Source organism: Phodopus roborovskii, unplaced genomic scaffold (genome assembly GCF_943737965.1).
Source record: "Phodopus roborovskii unplaced genomic scaffold, PHOROB, whole genome shotgun sequence".
NCBI classification, from domain to species: domain Eukaryota; kingdom Metazoa; phylum Chordata; class Mammalia; order Rodentia; family Cricetidae; genus Phodopus; species Phodopus roborovskii.
In genome coordinates, this window is record NW_026126103.1 from 189,247 (window position 1) to 212,975 (window position 23,729).

General features: G+C 32.3%; 1 protein-coding gene across 1 annotated transcript in view; it reads right to left on the reverse strand.

Annotated features, from left to right (window-relative positions):
- Positions 1-3,398: 3,398 nt before the first annotated feature.
- The window catches only part of Pof1b (POF1B actin binding protein), a 59,556-nt gene continuing 39,225 nt past the window's right edge, over positions 3,399-23,729 (reverse strand). Inside the window, exons 8-16 of the mRNA XM_051179466.1 lie at positions 23,516-23,543; positions 22,081-22,155; positions 17,166-17,258; positions 16,157-16,270; positions 14,742-14,894; positions 14,338-14,457; positions 12,064-12,192; positions 11,146-11,228; positions 3,399-3,537 (exon numbers count right to left, since the gene is read on the reverse strand). Coding sequence (XP_051035423.1) covers positions 3,399-3,537; positions 11,146-11,228; positions 12,064-12,192; positions 14,338-14,457; positions 14,742-14,894; positions 16,157-16,270; positions 17,166-17,258; positions 22,081-22,155; positions 23,516-23,543 — 934 coding nt within the window. The remainder of the gene's footprint in view (positions 3,538-11,145; positions 11,229-12,063; positions 12,193-14,337; positions 14,458-14,741; positions 14,895-16,156; positions 16,271-17,165; positions 17,259-22,080; positions 22,156-23,515; positions 23,544-23,729) is intronic.

Sequence of the window (23,729 nt, forward strand, 5' to 3'; positions counted from 1 at the left end):
AATTTCATATCAAGACCATTTAAATATTTCTCAACAGTAGTTCCAGTTAGTATAGTGCCACAGCCATGCTTATCTGAACTGCTTCTTTTCATAATGAATAATTTTTAGAATATACTTATGAAGCATTGAAAATTTTTATAAAGGTTTCTGTAGATAGTTTAGTACAAAATTATGTACTAAACATGTAACATGAATATATTTGTTACATTAATCCTAACTTTGATGAACAAGTTATTGTGCCTTTTAATTAGGTTATAGTATGAAATTTCATTGTTGTAATCTGTTTAACAAATACTTGTATCCACTTTGGAAAGTCATTATATTTCAACTAAGAAATTTCTAAATACATTAGGGCACTATTATAAAATGTTCTCCAATAAGATAGTTATCAATTACCTTTTATTGTTATTTTTATTACTTAAGCTTTTATAACTATGAAATATTTCAACATTGTATCTGTATATCACTATGAAAACTTCTATATTCTTATTGTCCTACTACTACAGTATTATATGTTTTTAAGAAAGTGAATTGGATCACTAGCAGAAAGCATGTTTTGAAAGAATAGATTTTCCCAAGTACTATCATGTACTTAGAACCGAGTTCCACAATGTATAATTTAATTAATGTAGTTATTTAAAATACATTAGCCCATTTCCTTGATTAACAACATTAACCTCCACCTCTGACTTAGCTATTTCTGACTCTTGTTTGGTCACAAGCTCAATGTTAGAAAAGTACATTTAAGCTGTATTTTTCATGCTCTAATTAACCTATTTTTAAACGTAATTGTCCTTTGCCTCTGTATTGCTGAAAAAAGTATTGAATCTTGTAGCTAAATTGCATATTTAACATTATAGAATTACTTGTAAAGACTATCCTTATGAATAAGTTTAACATATAAGAAGCATCCTAGATAAAAATAGGTTAGGTTCCACAATGTCTGCAACCAGAGTTTAAGTAAAATACATTTTTCTTTCCATTTGTGTGGTATTGTATCAAATATATCAATATTATAGAAAAGGATTCAGATCTTCTGAAAGTCTGGTGGAACTCATCTTCACAATTAAGTCATCCCAAAAGATTGTTTGGGATAGGACCATGCTTCACGATTTGATTGCACTTTAGCAATAGAAAAATAATAATTAAAATACTGATACAGCAGACAAAGAAAATCTCCTTTGAGTTGTAGTATTGCAAAGTGGATCAATTCATGGCTAGAAAAGAAAAAAAAGTATCTTAAAATTGGTTCACAATTATTTTAAAATACTGCCATTATTATGTGTACATAGTTCCTAAAATTATTCAGTTGGGTATGTATACAGCTAACAGAAATGTACCACACTTTTATATACTCTTACATAGTGCTCAATAAAATAATCTTTCTGACTTAAGGCATGTGTTTTAAATGACTGTAAACCAGAAGGAGGGAGATTGAGAAGCATTGTCTTCTTATTGTCATATTTAAAGGTTAAGTATATGCTGAAATACTTCTGGTAATACAGATCTATCTTCTGTGAGTTTATATAAGTATGTTCCTCTATCTATATCCCTTTCAGACCTTAACTATTTCATTGGAGACAGAAGGAATAGTTTCTCATTCTATTGTCACCTCTGAGGCACATGTAGTTAATCTAGCAATTGATTCTGAGTCTTTCAACATCAACTTTCCTTAGATGAATATTTTGTACCCTATACAGACTTCTTTTCTTACTATTCTGGCTCATGAGTTATCACATTCTCATTTTAACTCGATAATTAGTAATAATTCTCAACTAGTTAATGACAAGAAAAATGAGTTTGGTAGCATGGTGTTGGAGGTGCATGCCTTTAATCCCACCAGCACTTGGAAGGTAGAGGCAGGCAAATCTCTGTGAGTTCCAGGCCAGCCTGGTCTAGAACTAGTTCCAGGACAGACTCTAAAGCAATACAGAGAAATCCTGTCTCAAAAGAAACAAAAAAAAAAAAAAAAAAAAAAAAAAAAAAAACAGAAAATGAACAAACAAAAAAGAAGAAGGAAGAAAAGAAAAGAAAAAGGTAAATGACTTTGAAAGATTACACTTTTCATGTATTTTTACATTTGCTAGAGATTTACTAAATACTATTTACTTGAAAGATTGGTACCTATGTACTGTAAAAGACCATTAGAACTAAAATATTCATGATTTTTTATTACTGAAGTATTTGAGTTTATTTGTCCATAAGGTATATATTTTAAAGCATTATTTGACAACTTTTAATTTTAGTAACAGCGTAACTGGATTGCAATTTCAGATTTACGATTTAGTGCTTGTCACCATATACTTACCAAGATGCAATAAAAATGTAAAAAAAATTTGTATATTATAAACCCTAGTTTCCAAACTGCACACATGTATACTCAAAATCACTCATCTTAGAAAAAAAGTATTAGTAAAGTGAATGCCTTCCTTATGTTCCCTTGCAATCAGCCTCTACTTTCTCTGATTAACCACTTCTCAAGTTTACTGTCCATGGATGGCTTTGCCTATTTGTAGCTTATAAGCCATTTGAGAGGTAAATGTTAACACTGAAGTTATTTTCCACACTGTTGTGAATAAGGTGAGATTCTGAAATATTTTTATGTCCTTTGTACCTGAATAATGTTATACATTCCTGTTCTCATGATCAGAAGATTACTACTAAATATCATCTAAATATCATGTAAGACTACAGAAGTATATAACTAAGAAAAACTCGAGCTCTTTTTTAATATTAGCAAGTTTTCTTAAGCTCCGTCCTATTAATATTTGGGGACAGATTTTGTTGTTATTGCTGTTTATTTTTTTTGTAAGGGAGTGTTCTGCACACCATAGGATGCATGATAGCACCAGTGTTCTCTACCAAGTAGATGCTAATATAATTCACCTCTAAGGGAAACTGAAAATAACTAAATAAGGAAATATTGTGGCGTTTAGAAATGGATTCCCCTGGAGAGAACCACTGTGCTAGGGAATATATATTTCCTCTTTGATGATCACTAATATAAAGGTTAACTATAAAAGCAGTATAAGTCTTAGGAAAGTAGATGACATAAATTTATAAGAGAGTTTAAAATGATCAGCCCCTTAGTAATGGGTTGAATTATTTAGAGTGGTGTTGATATCTATGTTGTCAGGTGATGTAAAAGGAAATTGTGGAAAGTAAATGTTAGAGTACATGCCATTTGCATGATTCTTCAGCCTTACATTAAACTCCAGAATTCAAAGCTGAAGCATTTTACAGTCTAGAAGAAATGAAAGGTAATAAATATCCACATTCAAGATTACAAGAAACAACTATAGTGATACATGCATATTATTTATGCTCCATTCCCCCTCAAATTATCTTATGGCACTTGATATTTTACCTAATTTTTGAAAGCCCTAAGTATATACAGGCTAGAAATGTCCAAATAAACTTACACAAGTCCATTTGTCTTCGGTTTTCTCAATCACAATAGTCTGTGTGTCACTTCCTGGTGGTATATATTCATAGTCATCGTACAGGAGACCTAGGATTGGATATTGTGTCCTGTACCTTTACACCAAAAAGAGAGTTACAAGTATTATGAAATACCTTTCATTTATAGCCACTTCCATTTCCAGTCCCCCATTTAAATAAATTCATTGATGAATGATTTTTATTAGTTTCAAATGAAATGTCTTATCAAATATAAAAGGACTGCTATTGTTATTTTTATGTTTAATAAGACTGACTTCTGCCTTGGTCCATGATGGATAATTGGTAGCACAGGACAAGATACACAGAAAAAATTGAAATGAAATAAGTACCATAAATAACAAGCTCACTGCTTAGAGAATTTTACATGTTTGCAGGATAGGAAAAGAAAAAACAAATGGGTTTCAGAAATATCATCAAGTTAAAGTGACACAATAATGTATGCCACAGCCATGTCTTGTGGGGCAGACCTATCTAGTGCCAGTCTATACACAGAAGAAAAAGGAATATTCTGTCCTGCTGTTCACTATGGTGAAGGTATTCCTTGTCAAATATGTTCCAAAATACTATATGAAAATTCCAAATATAAATAATTCTTGAATTATAAATATTGCACCATTCTGAGTAGGGCAATCAAGTTTTGTTTTGTTGTGCTATATTGTGCATGTGAGTTATGCCTTTACTTAATGTATCCATGCCATATAAGCTACTCACAGTAATTCAGTTTCAATAATTTATTAGGAGATCAACTGTGATATCACAAATACCCATTTCATTCTTCCTAAAGCACAAAATAAGTGATGCTGAATATTCAGATACACATATTCTTTAAGTGTACAGGTAAAATATGTGCAGGTAACAATGGAAAAATTATATGCTGATATTGATTACATATTTTTTAAAAAATCAAATAAGAAAAGACCAAGTTTTTATAATGGTTTGTACTTTTCAGGATTTCAGACATGCAGTGTGATTAACGGAGCATATACCTGTCACATAAAGGGTTACTATTATCACTTTGAATAATGAAAGCAAGATAAAGACTGCTTTCCAATTTAAAAAGCCAAGAGAATTTTTTGCTAGAAGTGCAGCACAAAAATGCAGGCAATACTAGATAAAAATCTGGACCCAGGATAAAGAATTAATAGACTCAGAAGAGATAGTTATGTAGAGAAATCTAAAATATTGTTTTCGTTATTCTCAATAGTTTTTAAAAGGTAGTTAACTTTTAACTTTTAAAAGCAAAAAGGGTTTTTATGATGTATAAGAGAAAGTACATATGGTAAAAATAACAGAATGAGCATAAAGTAGAAATAGAAATGCTACATGTGATAGAATGTAATAGTGTTTGAAGGCAGATAAAGAATATTATAAATATATGTATATGTATATATACATGTGTTTGTATGTGTATTTTATTATACATATATATTTATATAAGATATAATGTAACAATGAAAAGAAATATGTAATAAAAAACATGCATAACATATAATCATGAAAGAAAATTTAAAATAAATGGGAAAAATGATGAACAAGGAGAATGCTGAAAATCTAACAAGATCTCAAAACACGTTGATAACTGCCATAAATATAAGGGTTTTTAATATGCTTTATAACACTTAATTGTTCAATTGTATATAGAACAAGATAGCTGTGCTATTTAAAATAAGCAAATTAAAATAATCCCCTAAATATAAAAATTAGCCTTAGAAAAAGATTATAACATGCATAGCATAGAACAGAAAATTCTGCTAAATGTAGGACAGTTCCTGAAAAGTGAATGTGGTTGCCAATCCTTAGTAAGAAAGTGATATGATCTTTAGGAGATGAGATCTAGTGAAAGGAATTTAAGTCATTGGAGATGTACCCTAGAAGATATTGAGAATATAGCCGGTCCTCTCATCTTTGCTTTTTGACTGTCATGAGATAAACAGTTATTTCTGTCATGTGCTCACTGCTAAGACATTATGCCTTACCATAGGCCTAAACAAAAGCAGTGAGACCAATCATGGACTGAAACTTCTGTGTGGTGGTTTGAATGTGATATCTAGCATAATTCAGGAATTTTAATGCTTGGTTCCTTAGTGGAGTTGTCTTGGGATGTTTAGGAGGTCTGGCCTTGTTGGAAGATGTATGTCATTGTAAATGGGCTTTGAGAATTTAAAGACTTATGCAAAACTCTACTATAAAAAAGTAAAGCCCAGGACATTAGCTAACCAGGTCAAGGCCATTTCGTTCAAGGCTGATGACCTGAGTTCAATTCTCAGAATGCACTTGGTGGAATAAGGAAATCAAGTCCCACAAGTGGCCCTGTGATCAACATATGTATATAATGGCCTACACATATAAAATGAATAAATGTTATTTTAAAATTTATTTTAAAAAAGAAATTCTGGAGGAAATGTCAGAGGGTATTACAAACATTATAAACATATATAAAACTTCAAAAAGTTTTTTCTTTTTTCTTTTTAGAATAATATTTTTTCTTTTTGGAATAATATTTTTTTAATTTAAATTAGAAACAAGCTTGTTTTACATGTCAATCCCAGTACCCACACCCTCCCCTCCTTCCCTGTCCCCTTCCCAATTCCTATCTCATCCCCTTTCTACTCCATAGGGAGGGTGAGGCTTTCCATGCAGGATCTACAAAGTCTATCATATTATTTGGAGCAGGGCTTAATCCCTCCACCAAGTGTCTATGCTGAGAGAGTATCCCTCTATGGGGAATGGGCTCCCAAAGTCCATCCATACACTAGGCACTAAGGATAAGTACTGATCCACTACCAGAGGCCACATAGACTGCCTAGTCCTCCTAACTAACACCCACATTCAGGGAATCTGAGTCAGTCCTATGCTGGTTTCCTAGCTATCAGACTGAAGTCCATGAGCTCCCCCCTTGTTCAGGTCAGCTCATTTTGTGGATTTCTCCAGCCAAGTATTGACCCAAAACTGGGCAAAATTGAGCATGGAAATAAGTAAATGTTATTTGGATGTTTCAATAACTATTTTCTACCCATAATAGACTGGACTGTATGTGAACATGGAAGTAGGCTTGAATAACACATTTCATCCATGCCTAGAAGACTTCAATACTATTTTCTACCTAAAAAGAATGTATATATATATATATATATATATGTATATATATATATATATACACACACATATATATATATATATACACACACGCATATATATATATATTAATATAAATGGAATTTTGTGTGGGAGGAACTAAGACTCAATAACTTAAGAACAGAGTATGTTCTAGTGAAAATGGAATGAAGTCAGAAATAAAAGTGAATACCATAAGAAATTCACAATTCTAAACAATTAACAAGTGTGCCCCTCAAAAAAAATCACAGAATAATCTAGACACTGGCAGTATGTAGCTAAGAGTGCTTGCCTATTATTATGTAGGAAGCCCTGTGTTCCATTCCATACTGGAACAAATGAAAAAGAAAGTAAATATCCTAAGACAACTAGAAAAATAAAGCATGCTGAAACTTATGCAATACAGTGAAAGCAAGGCTCAAGAGAAAATATTACAGTTATACTGCCTCTTTTATAAGGAAAGGACAATCTTAATCACATAAGATTGTACCTTACAAATCACTAAAAAAGAGAGAAAAAACACGCACGCACACACACACACACACACACACACACACACACATAAAATAAAAATTTAAAGTTTAGATGGGAGATAGAGATTACTGTAATCAAAATTATTTCTAAATAATTAACATGGATTGACCAAGGAAAAGTGAGATGTCTCAAATTGCTAAAATTGCATAGCAAAAATAGAAGATCACTATTACTGACTTTTAAGAAATAAAAAAGCCATGGATCTGGGAATGGGGTTTGGAGGGAAGAGAGGTAAATGATAGATGAGAGGAAAATAAGAGACAATGGGAAGTGAGAATACTAGAGTGCATTGTATACTTGTGTAAAATGTTTAAGAACAAATTTAATCAATAAAAACATAAATGAAAAGGAAAACATTAATACAGATTGACAAAGGGAAAAAAGAGCTAACTCAAATTACTAAAATCACACAGGGAAAAGGATAAATAACTACTACTGTCTTTGAAGAAATAAAAATCAGTACATAAAAGAACTATGGAAATCTGTAACGGAAAAGACTAGTTAACACAGATGAAATGAGGAAATATTGGGAGTAAATCCTAGAGTAAATTTATATCAAGAAGAAACAGAAAAACTATCAAAAACAAAAACAAACAGAAACTAACATCTTACAAAGGAAAACAATCCTCAAGTATTTGCAACTAGTATAGTGTATCAGAAATTTAAAAAATTAAGAGTAATCCATGGGAACTCTCCAAAAGACTAAGATTTAAAACTAACAAAAAAAAAAAAAAAAAAAAAAAACACTTTTGATTTCATTCTCTCAAGTAAGTTGTAACCTACTACCAGAACCAGAAATATATCTCAAGAGTAAAAGAAAAAAAAGTCAGATTGTCCAATAATATTTGTGAGTGCAGAAGTAAAAATTCTGAACAAAATGGTAGTAAACCAAATCCAATAACATAAAAATAAGTGCATAGTGTGAACTAGAGCATTGGACTCAAACAATAGGAGAGTGTAACAACTTAAAAATCACTTAATAGAATATATAATTTATAGAACCACATGCACTTTCTTTTGAGCATCTAATATAAATTTTCTAGCACTGTAATAACTTGAAAAATGATTCCATAAAGAATAGAAGAATAGAAGTGAACATCTTCAACTAGATAAAAACTCATAGCTAACATTATATTTGAAAAGTAAAAAGTAAATTTCACTTAACCCACTTCTAAGATCAGGAAAAATGAAAATAATTTCTTCTATTTAACATTGTGTTGGAGGGCAATTAGGTAAGAAAAATGGAAATAAAATGTACATAGCCTGAAAATAAAGTTATTTGCAAATGAAATGATCTCATAAGATAATTTTGATAAGTTCAGTAATAAACAATTATAGTATATCTTTAACCTTGAGAAATATAAAATGAATACACAGACAACCAATTGTAATCCTATACTCCTATAATTAATGATCTGAAAATGAAATTAAGAAAACAATTCTAGGAGTTGGTGAGATGGCTCAGAGGTTCAGAACCCTGGCTGATCTTTCAGAGGACTCTGGCTCAATTCCCAACACCCACATGGAGGCTTAAAAACCATCTGTAATCCAGTTGTGGGAGAACCAATGACCTCTTCTGTCCTTCTCATACACCCAGACACGTACACAGTACACATACACATATGCAGGCAAAACACCCATATACATGAAGGTTTTATTTTTCTTAAAAAAGTAAATAATTATACTAACAATAGCATGAAAAATAATACTTACGAATAAACATAGCAAAGAAGTGTAAGATTTATAAATTGAAAACTACAAATTACTGTCTCATTAACTGAAAGAGACCTAGCCATGGTAGCATACACTTTTAATCTCAACAGTTAGGAGACAGAGGTAGGTGGATTTCTGTGAGTTGGATGCCAGCCTAGTCAATAGAGTTCTAGGCCAGCCAGGTATATGGTTTGAATGGAGATGAAACTCACAGGATTATACATGTTAATATTTGGTCCCTAATTGATGGAATTGTCTTGGGAAGGACGAGGAGGTCCTTGAGCATGGAGATCTTTCCATCTTCTGAGATCTTCTAGATTCCTACCAGTGGGGAATATGGAGCCTAAACTGGAAATCTCCTGTAATCAGGCAAGATTTCCAGTGGAGGGATTGGGACACCAACCCAGTCACATATATGATGGGGTATTTGTGGTACAGAAATTTTGGGAGTGGCCAACCAATGACTGATCCAGCTTGAGATCCATGCCAAAGGAAGGATCCCACTCCTTACAATGCCTGAATGGCCAGGACCCAGAGGTTGGATAGTTCAAAGACCTAGGATAGAACCAAACATGACTAGAAAAAAAAATCAAGGAAATGATTACTAATGATATTCTGCTATACTCATTGATTGGTATCTTTCCCAATTGTCATCAGGGAAACAGATGCAGAGAGCCACAGCCAAACATTATGCCAAAGTTGGGAAATCCTGCTGAAAATATGGAAGAATGTTGTAGGAGCCAGAGGGGTCAAGAACACCATAAGAAACCTACAGAATCAACTAACCTAAGCTCATAAGAGCTCACAGAGACTGGACCGACAACCAGGAAGCCTGCGTGAGACTGACCTAGAAGCCCTGCACATATCTTACAGTTGTGTAGCTTAGTCTTCTTGCAGGGCCCCTAACAGTGGGACCAGGGACTATCTCTGACTCTGTTGTCTGCTCGTGGGACCTTTTCCTCGTACTGGATTTTCTCATCCAGCTTTCAATTTGTTATGCCAAGTTTGATTGATATGCATGAGAGGCCTACCTCCTCTGAATAGAGACTGAGGAGGAGTAGATGGAAGGCAGAGGGGAGATGGGGGGAAGGGTTAGGAGGCGAGGAAGTAAGGAAAGCATGGTTGGGTTGCAAATTAAATATATATATATATATATATATATATATATATATATAGAGAGAGAGAGAGAGAGAGAGAGAGAGAGAGAATAGACTTTAGCATAACATGTGATCAGTAACATTAAGAAAACAGTATTTTCCAGAAACAAAAGGGCAGGTACACATATGAACTCACAGTGATGATAACAATATACAGAAGACATACACTTACTCCAGACAAAAGAAAAGAATATTTACTATTTTTAAGTTGAGAAGATCTGATATATATATATATATATATATATATATATATATATATGAAATGCAATGAGAACATAACAAGGTTTAAATACATTGTGTTTTTACATAATTCTACAAACTTATCCTAAGATTCATATAGAAAATAAATAAATAAACCACTAATAGGAAAATAATGTGGGCAATGATGATTTGAAGACTAGCACTCCTGCTTTAAACTTAGCAAAATCTATAGGAATGACAGTAGTGTGACAGTGACATAAATATAGAGAGATCAATGAAATAAAACTAAGATTCTACATTAAAAACTAGCCAATTGAAAGTATAAAAAGAATTTAAATAGAAATCTATCCAAAGAATATATATATATGTATATTTCATATATGTATAATATATGATTTAATTCAAAATTATCATTGCTAGCTAGTGAAATACAAATCATGGATAGCACAGTAACTAGGTTGTCCAAGAGAAGGACACTAAAAATTTTGGGAAAAGTAGAGAAACCTTGGAACTCCCGTCCACTACTTGTGGTGTACAATGGCAGTGTAAACTGCTACTATCTTACCCACCATCTTCACTCATAAGTTTACACTTAAATGAATTGAAGGACATATTCCACACTTGTACAGAGGTGTTCATTGTAGCATTACTCATAATAGTCCAAAATTGAGCACAAACTAAATATCCATCAACAGATAAATATATATTATGTCACATATAATAAGCAACCAATCATTTGTTTTTGCTTTATAGTATTTAACTATATATATATATATATATATATATATATATATAGTTATCCTAACCATAGTATAAATGTCTTTTTTGAATATTCATTCTTCAGTAGAATAGATTATAAGCAAAAAAACCCTCTTTTTTAGTGATATGCATATCAACTAACATGATAATAACTTAAATTTAATAATGACTTTACATGTTAGAATGTAATTTTAAAGTACATTACTTTTTTGTGGTGATTGTAGTTCTTCCACCACTGGAGGGTTGGTTATGGGATGAATATATTTCCTGTCTCAACTTTGAAAGTTCCTTACAAATAAAACACAATGATTATTTAAATAGAAATATAAACATGAAATAATGAGGTTACTATGAACAACCCACCACCACTCCTTTTGTTTTGTTTTTATGTAAAGTATTCTAATCCTACTAATAAAGATCCATAGTAGCCAAAATTCTGTACATACCTTTGAAGAACCCCACTAACTAAGGCATGATATCAACAATTGATTAAATGTGCTTTTCCCATTATGAGGATATGAATATTTTTGCCCTTAACAATTGAATCATAAGGTTAATTAATGATGATGATGATGATGATGAAATTTCAATACGGAAGTAGATGCATAGTCTTAACAGATATTTATAATGAGTGTTAACTGCAAATGCCATTTTTAAATAATAGCAATAAAGTACTAGCCCATTGCTTTTAATAGTTCCTTTAGTACTTATTGTATGATAGATTTTTGGGATACATGTTGCTGATATAATATCATTCTTTAATGAAAGAGGAGTTCATGACCTAGGAATGAGCTCACAAGCTTTGGGGAATTTTTACTGCTAATGAAATATAAAGTAATTGTCTTAGAAATAGTAAAGGTACAACATATCTTTTTTCTTTAACTTTAATTCCTGATTTCAGTTGAATTATTTCTCAAGTGGAAATTTACATAATACTCTCATGTGTAGTAAAGTATATCTTGGTAATGTGTCCTTTCCGTGATGTTTTAAGAATTTAGCCTTTAACAATTGAACCATTTCTGCAATTCAATGTGTCCTTTTCTAATCCATGGAAAGTACATATTCTACAGAACCTAACTGTACCATTCTCCTCCACCCTGCATTTGCCTCTTATTTTTCTTACCTCTGATTGACGCTTTATAAGAGAATCCTTCTCTTCCAGCAAACTTGTCAGTTCATGAAGCTTGAATTGGAAGTCACTACAACTTCCTTCTCTTTTTGAAACATCTTTTTGGTACTGGTTTAACTGGGACTAAGGATTTAGAAATAATAATTACTATAATGCTTTTAAAAAATAAATTGAATTCCAGTGAGGTAGTTAGGCCAACTCACATGGCTAGTCATCAAATGAAGAATAATATATCAATTACCATAAATATTTATAGAATTTTATTTATATAAAATTTAATTTGAAATATCAACTAGGTAGTTTTCATTTTAACAACTCGTGCTTGCTATTTATGATTAGGTACAAGTAAGTGCTTAGGCCATAGCAATAAAATAAAACTAAGAAAATAGACATTTCAGATTTCTTAAAACACTAATTAAGGCATCTTCAAACCTAACATTATGCTGTGACTTATAGCTCAGAAAATGACTTCTGATCATGTCTTAAATGAATTTTCACAGGATCCCAGGGAGACAAGTATTACTTTCAAAGAGTTAAATGAATCCCAGAATATAGAATAACACAACAATGGTTGCAACTCCAAAAATGCCCAAATACAAATCTTGTCTTTTTCACTTTTTGGTTAAAGTGCTACCAATGATGTTAGGTTGAGAAAGAGGAAAGCAGTGGCAGATATTTGTTAGAATAATCAAGAAGCTATTAACAAATTAAATTTTGTTTAATTTATTTCAGAAAACAAATTTTACTGATATAATATGAGAAAAATTATTGGCCATTTTGTCCATTAAGATATTTAAATGCATCTGTTTACATTTAGGACTCAATATATTAAGGGTTAGTTAAATCAATTCAAAATAGAATTATAAGGTAACATAGTATACCCCTGCAAATATCCTAATTTTCATGTGAATTATAGGTAGACAAAATTCAGCATAACTTATCATGAATGACAAAGTCCTTTATATGCATAATTTGTTAAAACACAGAGCAAATGCTCAAGAGGTTCAGCCCCAACTGCTACATCTAAAACACAAACTCCTGAACCTAAGGCTCAGGGAACATCATGGAAGAGTGAGCAGGAAAATTGTAAAAGCTAGAAAACTGGTAAATCTGCAACGAGATTGACCCTTTTAGAAATGACTGGGAAATTTCACCCATGATGCCTCAACAATATTTCTGTCTAAACAAGACCTGAAGAAGTATAACAGTAGCAAATATGTTAACACAAGAGGGGGAAAATCTCACTAGACTGTACCCATAGACAAAGAACTGCAGGCAACCAAGGAATGCAAAGAGTGGGAGAAACAGATTTCCCTAGGGATGAATCCCTTAATTGGTTATTCAATACAGAATGCTTAGCTTCAAGATTACAGGCATACAAGTGACACTAAATTAGCTGACCAGGTTGTATTTATGTATTTAGGCATTTGTAAAGATATGCTATAATAACATTTAAAGAAAAAGGGGCCAGGGTCTTGAGAAGGAGTGAAGGGCAGGTATGTAGAAGGGTTGGAGGGAGGAAAGAGAAGGGAGAAATGGTGTAATTATTTTTTAAATAAAAAAGTCAGATAAACTAAAGTACTTATAAACCCAGCTAAACTATGGCTTAGCTGTATAATTTTAAATATTATTCCTTTCTGAATGAACATGTATTAAGCAATATTATGAAGAGTCTTCAACTCACCCCAAACACAAATTTTAAAACTTAATAAATATCAAAATAATGAAATTAATATCTTTTTACCACATGAGAAGAAAACTTAACCAACAGTATAAAGTAATTTAACTTTAAATACCAGTTAGGAATTTCACTGCTTTTTAATATTCAGAAGTATATCTATTAAGAAAATGTTTAAGAAAATATTTAAAAAAATCATTAACTTACTTATTTTTCTTTGTAGATTTACAATTATAACAATCATTTTATTTATTTTTAATAGTGGTAGAAAGGGAGAATGGTGGTAATGTTGATAATAATTATTATCTTTAATAAAAATGTACCTTATTAATTTATATGTTCATGCATTTGTATGCAGGCTTGTACGTGAATGCAGAGGCCACAGATTTAAGATAGAACTTGAATAGCTGTTGAGACAGGCATTTGAAGGATGCCTGGCTTGTTACATTGGTAATGGGACCCAAACTCTGCTCCTCATGATTGAACAGCAAGCATTTTTAACCTCTGAGATCGCTCTCAAGGTCCAACCATCACTATTCTTTTAAAAATTTTCTATAGGCATGTATTTAGAAAATGTAGGATCAACATACCCTTAGCTTGCTGATTTCTCTATCCTTCTCAAGTCTCAAATTTTTTACCATCTCCATATAATGGTTGCCAATCTCATCCATTTTAGCCTGTAGTATCGGGCCTGTGCAAGTCTCAGACACCTATACAAAAGCAAAATAACTGTAATTGGATTTTTAAGAAGGAAATACATATTAGGCTTCAATATTTGTTACATGAATACCATATTAATTAAATAAGACATCAAAATAATAAAAATGACCTTGAGAGGCTATTTGATAAAGCTCAAGTGTCAGCAAGATAAAAACATTCATTTAAGGTCAGCAGAAAGGAATTCAAGTACTTCAGAAGGTGAGGTTTGTATATTCTATTAAAACTGATAGCTTTTATAATTATATAGCTAGAACAATAGTATAAAAATTAGTACCTGTATTCTAAGGCTTTTATTCTCTTGTTCTAAATTACGTTTACAATATTCTAGTTCTTTTAGTTTGTATTCCATGTCTGATAGTGTATGTCGAAGGGAAAGGTTATTTTCTTCCAATGTCTGACATTTTGAGCTTGAGTCTTGAAGTCCTTGCTGTAGAGAAGACAAAAGTCCGTAAGAAGAATGATTTTTATTTTACAGAGGAAATGCCTTTTTAAGTGATTCATTGAAAAGTTGAAGCAAATGATTTCAAGATGAATCTTTTTTAGATTCTTGCCTGTAGATAATATTTTAAGCATCATACTACTATATATTAAGCTTGTTCATAATCTCATTTGCCTAACTTTAGTAAAAAAACATTAACATAAAACAAAATTAATATTAGATTCATTTTTTATTTTTGCTTTTCTTTTTATTATTATTTTATTATTTTTCATATTGATCCCAGTTCCCTCTCCCTTACTCTCTCCCTCTCTTTCTCCCTCCCTCCCATGACCCCTGACTACTCTCCTATCCCATTTACCCCACACACATTTCACAGGGAGGGTGATGCCTTCCAGGCGAGGTCAACAAAATCTGTCAAGTCATTTGGAGTAGGGACTAGGCCCTCACTCCTGCCTCTAAGCTAAGAGATTATCCCTTCATGGGGAATGTGCTTCCAAAGTATCCCAAACCAGGATACATCCTGGTTCCACTGTCTGAGGTCCCTTAGACTGCCCAGGCCTTCTAACTGAGACCCATGTTCAGGGGGTCTGATTGGGTCCAATACTGGTTTTCCAGCTATCAGTGTGGGGGTTCATTTTAGCCCCTCCTTGTTCAGGCCAGCTATCTCTGTGGGTTTCTGTTAGTATTAGATTCTTGATAGTCTGATCATATCATAGTATACTAACAGTCACTAAAATGATCATGCCCTTGATTGTGGTAAAAAATAAAAGAATGTCCACTTTATAAAATCTTTCGGAAAGCCATGAGACAAAAAGTAGAAAATAAACTCTAGGGGATCATGAAAGTTTGGTTAGAATTATCTCTGCTCAAACAAATGTAGAATATACATAGAGTTCATTCTCTTATTTATTCAGTATAAAAACGCAAGATCTACAAAAGCTTCTTTGTCCCAATCAACATATCATTAAATTAAATGAATAAGTCAACCTAGATTTTCAGTGGCAATTCTTACTGCTCCAAAATACAGAGAACCGTGTGCTGCATATAATATACAACAATTAAGGTTGCCCGTTTTTCTGAGAGGACATTTATTTGTTGGAAGTACAAAATGCTATTCAATTCTCAAATGAACAGATTTTCCCATCACACTTTAACTCTGTCTGGATTGTATCTCAGAATGCCAATATCAGTAACTGTGCATATGGAAAACTATTAATCTATAGTATTACCTAGGAAAGACATCAACTTACTTGCTGTTGGCGATTATTTGCTCTCACTGATGCCAAGAGTTCCTCATACTCCTTTATTTGATTTTCTTTGAATGCCAAGTCCTTTTCAAGTCTTATCTTGTCATTTTCTAGTGACTAAAGGCATAAATTACTTATTAGGACTCAGAGTTATATAAAATTAACAGGCAAAGTCTTGTTTACTTTGTAAAATTTAAATAAAACTTGTTTAATCTGTAATTGCATAACAAAGCAGAATTCTTCAAAGTGAAGCAAATAAAAGATAGATAGAAAAGCATAAACTTTGAAAACCTGTATTAAAAGGATATTTTAATGGAATGGCTACTGCTAAGTACAAAGAAGCAGAAAGCACTCAATCATCTTTATATTTTACTTCAATCTACAAAGAATTCTTAATCCCAGCAGGTGGAGAATTTTCAAATTAAAGTCTGACTATACTCGTGAGAATGCAGAAACAAACCAGAAAATTAGGAGGATACACACACACACACACACACACACACACACACACACACACACACACACTCCAAAGTCCTCAAAGTGTTTACCCCTGTTAAGAGAGCATTCAGAATTTTTCTACCTGACAGCACCAAGAATACTGATTACAATGAAAAACTAGAAAGGTTAAATATTGGGAGGAAGGTGTTTTCAAGTTGTTTTATTGAAAGAGAAATTCATTATATGATTTAATATTACAGTTAAGAAGGAAATTTTTATTAAGTGACTACAGTTGTTCTAATTTTGTAGGTGACTCTTTGGCTTTAAGAATTAAATTGTTTTAGTGGTAAATTAAATTGTTAATGCATGTCAACATACATTCATGCACTCATGGGCATTTTTTTTAAAATCACCTTTCAATGCTAATTAGCTGTTTCACAAAATAATTTATGTCTAGGTAGGTGTAATATTGTTATGTTGCAACACATTTTAAAATTATATTGAATATTTTTATTTGTATTAGGAAGCTAACAATCAGAAACACTTTGGAAAGAAATATCAAAATAAATCTTACCGTCAAGTCATGTTGAAGATGTCCAAGTTCTTCCCGTATGTTACTAAATGTGGACAGTACTAGTCTCAGTGACTTATCAGACATACCCCTCATCTGGGGAAGAAAACAGTTGTGGGTTTATTTTACTAATATTTCAAAATAGGCAATGCAAGCAAACATATTTTTTTCTGTTCCTACAAAACACTTTTAAAATTATTTATTGTTTGTTTATTTATTAGGGTTTTTTTGTTCTTTTTTTTAAGACAGGGTTTCTCTGTGTAACAGCCCTAGCTGTCCTGGAACTCACGCTATAAACCAAGCTGACCTCAAACTCAGAGAGATCTGCCCGCCTCTGCCTCCCAAGGGCTAGGATTAAAAGCATGCATCACTACTGTCTGGCTAAAAACTTTTATTTTTAATACATTTTTGAGATAATTGCTCACTGTGTAGTCCTGACTGTCTTGGAACTTGTTTTCCATATGGAGCTGGCTGGCCTTTAATTTATAGAGAGCCCCTAGCTTCTGCTTCCCAAATTCTGGGATTAAAGGCCTGTGTCACCAAACCCGGAATGTTATACATAGTTTTTATTAAAATACAATTACATCACTTTTCTCCTTCATTTTTCTCCCACCAGTCTCCCATCCTCATGTACACTCACTATAAGCCCTCCCATGCTCCTTTACTCTTGGCACTTAATTTAATTACAGACAAAAAATATCTTTCTGAATAACACCCTTAAGCAGATGAAGATACATTCCTCAAAAGATTTCAACTATGCCTTTGGAAGACATTTTCTGTTTTTCTTTCTTTTCTTTTGTATGAAGAAAGTATCTTCCGCTTCACACAGAACAATTTCAGTAACAAACTTTGCTTTTATTTTCATTCTTTGTTTAAATGACTAGAGAAGAGATGAGGCAACTAATTTTCAAGTCATAAAATGAGCTTTCCTACGTGTAATGTGAAGTGCATGGATTCTGCCCTCAGAAAGGAAGACTAAAGTATTATGTGGAGTACAGTGTGGTCTGGTCTAAGCTGTTGCATTTGGTGCTTTCAGGTAGTACCCTGACTTGAGTGATTCGATTTCCTCCCAAAGGCTATTTGCCACATTTTCAAATGTAAGATACCTCACACTACATTTCTTAAAAACATGTGATCATGCTTTGCCTGCATATATATACATATGCATGATGTGAGTGCCTGATGCCCGGGGAAGCAAGATGAGGCATCACATCTCCTGAAAGTGGATTTACTGAATGCTGTTAACTTTATGTGAGTGATGGGACATAAAAAACTGGTACTCTGCTATGGCAAAAAGTGATACTTGCCCCATCCCTCAAAAATCACACAGAGCTTTGAGACTGACTAGGGAACCGAACTAGACTTCAGAATTTTGAATACAAATCCTGAGTTAGAATTACTCCCTGTTCTGTTTGTTGCAAGTGAATAACCCAGTAAGAACCATGAGGCACAGAGTGAAAAGTAAATCATCAGTTTAGACAAAATAAATATTACCACCTATGAACTTCTAAAATTAAATTAAATGAAAATCACACAGGAATATGGGCATATCAAAACCATATGAAACAAAATGCCAGGTCCAAAAGTCTATCTTACACACCTGACAAACAACTGATGAAACACTCATATGAAATGAGGTAAACCTAACATTGATATGTGGAGACTTATCTACATACATCAGACCTTGTGTCTCATGCATCTGAACTATAGCTCATGATGGCTGTATCTTCTTGACATGACTTACTGGAAATGAAGTTAGATGGAAATAACTCATATGGACTACCCTTGAAACATGTCACCTTGAGATTTTGTCTTGCAAAACTCCTTCAGGATAGGATTCCTTAATATCTAACTACCTCCAATGGCTCTCGTTGCATTTGTATGAGTGTACTGCTCAATCCTTTAGGAAAATTTTGAATCTCATTGACTCTTTAATGGTTTCTTAGCATTTCTGTATCCTGTATGTCATTTGTAACATGAAATGCATAATGAATATTAATAATAGTAGCTAAGATTTGAGGAAAAGTACTTGTCATTTCCAGTGGCCATAATATCAAATACAATTGGGGTAATTGTTGATGTACATACAGCCAACATATTGACATAGCTTATGAATTCATTAATAATAAATTCTGAAGTTGTAGAAATGCATGCGAAATTCTATGCCTTTGTCAATATTTCTAATGTAACATGCTCACAAAATACTAATAAACTTTAGTGTTGAAATATAGATGGAAATGACTAATTTCAAAGGAGAGAAAACACAATAAATCATTATCACTTGTTTAATGGGAAAGATTTAAAGGGGAACTTCAGCTTCTTCACAGAGGGAAGAGAAATAATTTTCCTGATGTTCCTCTTAAGTGTGACTCAAAATCACAAGCTATATATAAAACAATATTGAAACCTCAAAATGATGAAAAACTTTGTCTCTAGCTATGACCATGAAAGGAACAGACTAACAATGAAAAATAAGCAAACAAAACATTTAGACAATAACAATTTGACTCTAACCAAACACACATCAAGTTGGGTTGGAGAAATTGTGACAGTAATCACCTAATGATAAGAGGGTAAAAAATGATCCCAGAATTCTGCCATGCTAAGGATTTAAAGCAATACCCCAATACTATTTACTAGGTTCATGTAAAAAAGATGAGACTTTCATCCTAAAAGCACAAAAATTATATCCCAAGCTCTCTTGTATTCTTAATACTATAAAACCTTCCATCCTATCATATGTAGACAGGCCAATGAGGAAAACATTGTCTTCCAGTTAGCAGTAGTAAAAACTGTCCTACTTCCTCTGATCTTTTTATGTAGAGTTGATCTTCTAAAACAAAATGTTTGAATAAGGCCCAGTTTCATAACACAGCAACAAAATGTTCAGGTTTCTGTCTAGACTCACTAAACATTGAAAGACAAAAAAGTCTCAAGTTGATAAGAAAAATCAATCGATAAATGCTAATATCAAGTTACAAAGAACAGTTAGAATTGGAAAAGAAAGAGTCAGATTCTTCTATAAATTAAGCCAGGAATGCAGAGAGAGAGAGAGAGAGAGAGAGAGAGAGAGAGAGAGAGACACAGAGACAGAGACACAGAGACAGAGAGAGAACACAGAGGTGTTTTGAAAGGCAGAAGAGTAACCCTAGTTACTAGGAAAACCAGACAAAACAGTAGTAGATTTCTCCTAGAAATCATAGAGACAGGCAAAAGTGATACAATAATTTGTTTCCAAATGCTCCAAACGCAGAAATATCAATTATAAATTTTAAATCAAATGAAATTGAGCTCCTTTTCAAATGAAGAAAAGAAATCATATTTTCAGGCCTATGAAAATGGAAATAATAAGTCACTATTAGACTTCCTTGAAAAGACTAGCTAAAGGAATTTCTCTAAATAGAATAAAATTCTAAATCAAGAAATGTTGGACATTAAGAAGGAAAAAATCATATGGGTAAACATGATAGGCTATAAACATGTTGAGCCTTCTCATTTATGTTTGGTAGCTGAAACAAAAATTATAATACCAATGTGCTAATCTGTTGTTTACTTAAAGGAGAATAAATGTTTCAGAATAATATTTTAAATATAGGATAATGAGACATAGAACTCTAAAGCTTTCTACAGCTTTTTAAAATTGGAAAAAATGCTCAAATCAACCTGCTGAATTAAGTCATGAATATATAATTTGACAATGAGAGAAACCATTCAAAAATATGTGCCCCAAAACAATAACTACAAATCAAAATGGAATTCTAAAATGCCATGTATTTCATAAAGAAGCAGAACAAAGAACAAAGAATGTCTGTGGGATACTATCCTGACTGATTATTTATGTGAGAGGAACCAGGTCTCTGTGGGCAGAGCCACCCTTGGGGAGGTGATTGTGAGTCGTGTAAGAAAGTAGACTTAGCAAGCCAGGGAGAAAGTCAATAGCAGCATTCCTCCATGGCCTCAGCTTTAATACCTGCCCTGACTTCCGATACTGATGGACTATAACTTGGAAGTAGAGGGTGAAATAAACACTTATCACAGTAATAGAAACCCTAACTATAAGAGTAGATATTAGTTGTTTTGAGGACCCTCCATAGTGATTTCCATAATATCTAGATTAGTTTCCTTTTGCTACAGACATATTTAAGGCTTTCTTTTCCTCTGTGTCCTGGTTAGCATTTTTATGCTACTTTCAGACATAGTTCCTTAGCTTCTCTCTTGATTTGTAGATTCCCCTTCATTACTGGAGCATTTCCTGCTCCAATAGATTCAATTCCTACACAATACAGAAAAGGCAAGGCAATACTTTTCCATCACTTACTGCCAGTACTGGAGTGGTATGGGGGGAAAGTAGAGTATTATTAGAGAGGTGCAAGGAAGAGAAGGGACAGACTACGGTTTAGAATCATATTGTACTAAGGCATGGAAGAGTGAATAAGAACCATTTACAGAAGGTAATATTTCTAGATTGATTTGCTGAATGTTAGAAATCATAGTCTTGTTGATCTGAGTAAGCTATAATGTGATAGATACTATCTAATTAAAATATAGTCAACTGCTGAATCATGGTTTGTATCAGTTTCCTAGAGTTGATTGCTTAATAGACACATATACACACTAAGTTTTTTAAGGAAAAATTTAAATTAATACAAGTTGATCTGAAGTTTATTGTTATTATTATTAATTTCTTTTTTAAATTGAAAATAGATTCTTTTCTCACACAATGTGTCCATATACTTTCTCCTCAATCTGCTTCTCCCAGGTTTCAAGACTTCCTTCCACTCCCTTCCGGAACCACTCCCTTTTTATTTTATGTTAGAAAAGGACAGATTTCTTAGACTTAACACAACATGACAAAGTAAAATATAATAAGATGAAGCAAAAGCTATGATATCAAAATTGAACACTGATCCCATCTTACCTGCAGGATATAACGAATTTGCTGTTTTGTAAACTCTGACAGCCCCTTAGGAATCAATGACTCAATGTCTTCTGACTGTAAGAAAATGGAATTTATCCATTGAAAGTATCAATATTTTAATCTTATGGGCCACAGTTCCTAGGCTTTTGAGCGAAAAAGCATCTTTGGGAGGATAGCAGAAGATTAGTTTTCAAAGAATAGTTTCTATGAATACCATTTACAGTTTTACCAATTTTCATTTTAAATACTCAATTATATTACACAGACTTGGAAATAATACTAAATTCCAGAGATTTGGGCAACCAGCCAAACATCCTATTTCTGTTTTTAAAATATTTTAGGGCAAGGGCTCAGTGGCATAGTGCTTGGATAACATTGTAAGGCCCTGGCTTTGAAGCCCCAAACCAAACAGGTAGGGAAAAAAGCAATTTAAACCAAATGGTTTCTTTTCTATGTGTGGTGGTACATGCCAATACTCGAAGGACCCAAGTGACTGAAGCAAGAGGAACAAGGCTAGCTTGTGCTACATAATAAGTTCAAGGCCAGGCCATGATATATAGCCAGATCCTGTCTCATTACAGCAAATAATGATTATTGAGTAATAATAATGATATAAAAAATTCAAATTGACTAAAAATATCATCACTGTATTCTCCAAAAATAATTTTGTTTGATGACAGATACATTTGAGAAGCTTAATTTTTAAATTATGAAAACTGTGAAATAAAATTATAGGTAGCATAGGATTTAAAGAAATTTTGCTCAAGGCTACGGTGACTTTTGAGAGATTATGTTGTTGCCACAGCAACACTTGTAAGCTTCAACTAAATTTGAGAGAGAAGCTAAAATAAGTACTTTTCAAAAGCAATTTAAGATTTACAGAATTACTTTAGTGAATGTAGAATAGTGATACATTGAAAACAATAATATATTTTTAAAAAAATGCACAAGAGGTGATTGTTATTTTTATTATAATAAAAACTATTTGAATTTTCTTACAAAATTACAAATGTAATGAAATTAATACTGAAATGTTTTCCACTTAAAGTTTATGCCACACACTATGTGAAGCATAGTAGAAGAAATTGATTTTTTAAATTTTTTGTTTAAATTAAAAACAATCTTACTTTATATACCAATCCCAGTGCCCTCTCCATCCAGGAGGAAGATATTGATTTTTATTGTATATATTGTTTTTTAAAAGCAGTTTTGTGATCAGATAAATTTTAATTATACATTTAACAGTGACAACTTAAATCCTACTAATAATCATAAAACTATTCTTTTGATTATTATATTTGTAGTCATTACAAAGATATAAACACTATTTTACTAACCTGTGTTTTCAGTCTAATAAATATACTAAATAAAAGAATATTATTGGTATCACAATCACAATGTACTTTGTTGTTTATTAAATGTTTTTTGCACTTACTGCATCTGGAGACTCAAAGTCTTGTTTGCTGTAAGAATAACAATAAAAAAAACTTTATGAGAAACGGATTCAGTAATCATATATAAATATGCCTGTTCTACTTGTTTTATATTTTATATATTATAATAGTACTGGTTTAAGTTAAAATTCCAAATAAATATTTTTAAATATCAAAAAAGTGGAACTTTCACTTAAATTAGCTAACCTACTAAAA